The 5,000-nt window shown below is 43.3% G+C and overlaps 1 protein-coding gene across 2 annotated transcripts in view; it reads right to left on the bottom strand.

The window, feature by feature from the left end:
- Window positions 1-1,367: 1,367 nt before the first annotated feature.
- Window positions 1,368-5,000, bottom strand: part of gins1 (GINS complex subunit 1 (Psf1 homolog)) — an 8,608-nt gene continuing 4,975 nt past the window's right edge. For both annotated transcript variants that reach the window (XM_029428444.1, XM_029428445.1), the window contains exon 7: window positions 1,368-1,549. In XM_029428444.1, coding sequence (XP_029284304.1) covers window positions 1,481-1,549 — 69 coding nt within the window. In that variant the 3' untranslated portion in view covers window positions 1,368-1,480. The remainder of the gene's footprint in view (window positions 1,550-5,000) is intronic.

Genomic DNA, 5,000 nt, shown 5'->3' with positions numbered 1-5,000 from the left:
TACACTATAACAGTGTAGCATATTGTAGTACACTATAACAGTGTAGCATATTGTAGTACACTATAACACAGTGTAGCATATTGTAGTACACTATAACACACTGTAGCATATTGTAGTACACTATAACACACTGTAGCATATTGTAGTACACTATAACAGTGTAGCATATTGTAGTACACTATAACACACTGTAGCATATTGTAGTACACTATAACAGTGTAGCATATTGTAGTACACTATAACACAGTGTAGCATATTGTAGTACACTATAACAGTGTAGCATATTGTAGTACACTATAACAATGTAGCATATTGTAGTACACTATAACACACTGTAGCATATTGTAGTACACTATAACACAGTGTAGCATATTGTAGTACACTATAACACAGTGTAGCATATTGTAGTACACTATAACAGTGTAGCATATTGTAGTACACTATAACAATGTAGCATATTGTAGTACACTATAACACACTGTAGCATATTGTAGTACACTATAACAGTGTAGCATATTGTAGTACACTATAACAGTGTAGCATATTGTAGTACACTATAACACAGTGTAGCATATTGTAGTACACTATAACAGTGTAGCATATTGTAGTACACTATAACAGTGTAGCATATTGTAGTACACTATAACACACTGTAGCATATTGTAGTACACTATAACACAGTGTAGCATATTGTAGTACACTATAACAGTGTAGCATATTGTAGTACACTATAACAGTGTAGCATATTGTAGTACACTATAACACAGTGTAGCATATTGTAGTACACTATAACAGTGTAGCATATTGTAGTACACTATAACAGTGTAGCATATTGTAGTACACTATAACACAGTGTAGCATATTGTAGTACACTATAACAGTGTAGCATATTGTAGTACACTATAACAATGTAGCATATTGTAGTACACTATAACAGTGTAGCATATTGTAGTACACTATAACACAGTGTAGCATATTGTAGTACACTATAACAGTGTAGCATATTGTAGTACACTATAACAGTGTAGCATATTGTAGTACACTATAACACAGTGTAGCATATTGTAGTACACTATAACAGTGTAGCATATTGTAGTACACTATAACAATGTAGCATATTGTAGTACACTATAACAGTGTAGCATATTGTAGTACACTATAACACAGTGTAGCATATTGTAGTACACTATATCACACTGTAGTACACTATAACACACAATATGTTATGACTTTTTATGAACTAAAAAAATGTAGAAAATAATCTGCAAATTTAAAATAATCGTTTGTTGCAACTTTCATTTACTGAAGTAAAATATTTGAGTATGTGTGCTTGACATCACGGTGACAGACTGAATGGAGACAAAACATTTAGAAAAAGAAATATTTTATTTTTTACATCAGAACTACATTTTCCAAACTGTTGTGTTCAGGTGAATAAGGACTTTTGAGCTTTAAAGGCAAACATTGATCAGTGTCTCCATCAGGACATGACGTGCTCCAGGACGCCCTGGCGAATCAGCTGCTCACATTTCCACCGCGGCAGGAAGTGCTGCAGACAGATGGAAGTTAAGGTGAAGACAGGTTCACTGACGTCACTTAGAGACTGCAGGGCCTCATTCACATTGTTAATCATGTTGCAGGGTCACTGTTTTCCAGTTATAATAATAACAATAAATTGTTTCTTCACGACGCAATTTTAAAAATATAATTATTATGATTAAATATTGTTTCTCCCAAATAAATAATAATTATTGTATTATTTGTTATTTTTATCTTTAATGTTATAAGCACTTATTTGTATTACTATTATATATATATATATATATATATATATATATATATATATATATATATATATATATACACCCATCAGCCATAACATTATGACCACCTGCCTGATATTGTGTAGGCCCCCTTTGCGACCAAAACAGCCCTGACCCGTCGAGGCATGTCCTCCACTAGACCTCTGAGGGTGTGCTGTGGTATCTGGCACCAAGACGTTAGCAGCAAATCCTTTAAGTCCCGTAAATTGCGAGATGGGGCCTCCATGGATCGGACGCGTTTATCCAGCACATCCCAAGGATGCTCGATTGGATTGAGATCTGGGTAATTTGAAAGCCAAGTCAACACCTTGAACTCGTTGTCGTGTTCCACAAACCATTCCTGAAGCATTGTTGCAGTGTGGCACGGTGCATCATCCTGCTGACAGATGCCATTAGGGAATACCGTTTCCATGAAGGGGTGTACTTGGTCTGCAACAATGTTTAGGTAGGTGGTACGTGTCAAAGTAACATCCACATGAATGGCAGGACCCAAGGTTACCCAGCAGAAGATTGCCCAAAGCATCACACCGCCTCTGCAAGCTTGCCTTCTTCCCAGAGTGCATCCTGGTGCCATATCTTCCGGAGAAGAAAAACTGATTAATCAGATTAGGCCACCTTCTTCCATTGCCATCAGTGGACTGATTACAGTGGGTGTGGCAAACACAGCTGAAATTAGATAAAAACTCTCTGGAAGTGATACCAAATTCAGTGCTTCTGAATCTTGGAGGATCTTCTACCACACTGTGAGAATATTGTTTCACTGAAAAAGACAGTTGTTGGTGCGGCAGTCCCAGCGGCAGCCTCATTGGACGAAGACTCGGAGGACAAGGACAAAGGAGTCTTTCGCAGGAGTCTTCGTGAGGAGGATAAGTATCTCGGTTTGCTTGCACTTCCATCCTTATTCAAATGTTTATATTTTCCATTCCCTCGTCACAGGTGGCCTGTGGAACTGCCGGTCGGCCACTCGCAAGTCAGAGTTCATCTCTGGCTACGCCTCCCATCAATCCCTCGACTTCCTTGCCCTCACTGAGACTTGGATCACACCTGATAACACTTCCACCACTGCCTACTCCTTCTCCCACTCGCCCAGAACCACTGGACGAGGAGGTGGCACTGGTTTGCTGATCTCTCCCAAATGGAGTTTTTCTCTCTCTGTCCCTCTCTCCCTATTCTCTTGCCTCAGCTGTCCTCTCGGCCCTTCCTTCTCCTGACTCCTTCTCACTCATGCTTGCCAACTTTGCCACAGACACTCTCCTCTCTACTCTGTCCTCGTCTCTGGACTCCCTCTGTCCTCTCACTCTGCAGCAGGTTCGCCAGACCCCTCCAGCTCCCTGGTTGGATGACTTTGTGCGTGCTAACAGAGCCATCCTACGGGGAGCTGATAGAAAATGACTGCCGTCCCACTTTGTCAACTACTTTGTAAAAAAGATAGATGACATACGCTCTTTATTTTCCGACTTGCCGACAAACATCATTTGTTCACCATCCACATCACTTCCCCCCACTCTTACTTCTTTCTCCACTCTCTCTTCAAATTAAGTTCTATCTCTCATTACCTCTGCCCGTCCTACCACCTGCCCTCTGGACCCTATCCCCTCTCACCTTCTCCAGTCTATTGCTCCTGACCTCCTTCCTTTTCTCACCATCTCATCAACACTTCCTTAACATCTGGTTGCTTTCCTAACAATCTTAAGGAGGCAAGAGTGAACCCTCTCTTAAAGAAACCCTCACTCGACTCCTCTGAAGAACTACAGACCTGTCTCTCTTCTTTCTTTTCTTTCCAAAACACTTGAGCGTGCAGTCTTTAATCAACTCACGTCTTACCTTCACCAGAACAACCTTCTTGATCTGCACCAATCTGGTTTCAAGGCGGGCCACTCAACTGAGACTGCCCTCCTCGCTGTCACTGAGGAACTCCACGCTGCTAGAGCAGCCTCCCTCTCATCTGTTGTCATCCTTCTGGACCTTTCTGCTGCGTTTGACACAGTGAACCACCAGATCCTCCTCCACACCCTCCAAGAACTGGGAGTCTCAGGTTCTGCTCTCTCCCTGCTGAATCCTACCTAAAGGATTGCACCTACAGGGTAACTTGGAGAGGGGCTCTGTCGGACCCCTGTCAACTCACCACCGGGGTACCTCAGGGCTCTGTCCTGGGGCCTCTCCTCTTTTCACTGTACACCAACTCAATTGGCTCTGTCATTCACTCTCACAGTTTCTCCGACCACAGCTACGCAGATGATACTCAACTGATTCTGTCTTTTCCCAGATCTGAAACCCAGGTGGAGGCACAGATCTCGGCTTGTCTGCCTGATATCTCTCGGTGGATGGGCGCACAGCAATTGAAACTCAACTTTGACAAGACAGAGCTCCTTTTCCTTCCAGGTAAGGGCTCTCCCATCCAAGACCTTACCATTAACATCGGCACCTCTGTTGTTTCCCCGACTCTGACTGCAAGGAATCTGGGTGTGACGCTGGACAACCAACTGTCCTTCGGTCCCAACATCGCTGCAACAACCCGCTCCTGCAGATGCACTCACAACATCAGGAGGACACGTCCCCTACTGACTCAGAAGGCAATGCAGGTTCTTGTTCAGGCTCTTGTCATCTCACGCCTTGACTACTGCAACTCCCTCCTCGCTGGACTGCCTGCATGTGTCATTCGACCTCTACAGCTCATCCAGAATGCAGCAGTCCAACTGGTCTTCAATCTACCCAAGTTCTCCCACACCGCTCCTCCCTCCCTTCACTGGCTACCAGTGGTGGCCCGAATATGCTTAAAGACTCTGGTGCTGGCCTACCGTGCTGTGAATGGATCCGCCCTTCCTACATCCAGGCAATGGTCAAACCATACACCCCAGCGCGTTCACTTCGCTCTGCGTCGACCAATCGGCTCGCCACTCCCTCACTACGAGTGGGACCCAGATTTCCCTCAAACAAAACCCGCCTGTTTGCTATCCTGCTCCAACATGGTGGAACGACCCCCCCATTGATGTGAGGTCAGCAGACAGTCTTCACACCTGCAGACTGAACACTCACCTGTTTCGACTGCACCTCGGTGAATGAAGAAAACTAAATAACTGTTCTTTGTATGTTGCACTTGTATTGGTTTGGCTTATTTATAGCTAATAGTTGAATTTGTATTCTATTGTTTCTGTATGTTGCACTTAAAACTGGCTA

Source organism: Cottoperca gobio, unplaced genomic scaffold (genome assembly GCF_900634415.1).
Source record: "Cottoperca gobio unplaced genomic scaffold, fCotGob3.1 fCotGob3_92arrow_ctg1, whole genome shotgun sequence".
Lineage (NCBI taxonomy): Eukaryota > Metazoa > Chordata > Actinopteri > Perciformes > Bovichtidae > Cottoperca > Cottoperca gobio.
This window is presented reverse-complemented; position numbering and strand designations above follow the sequence as displayed.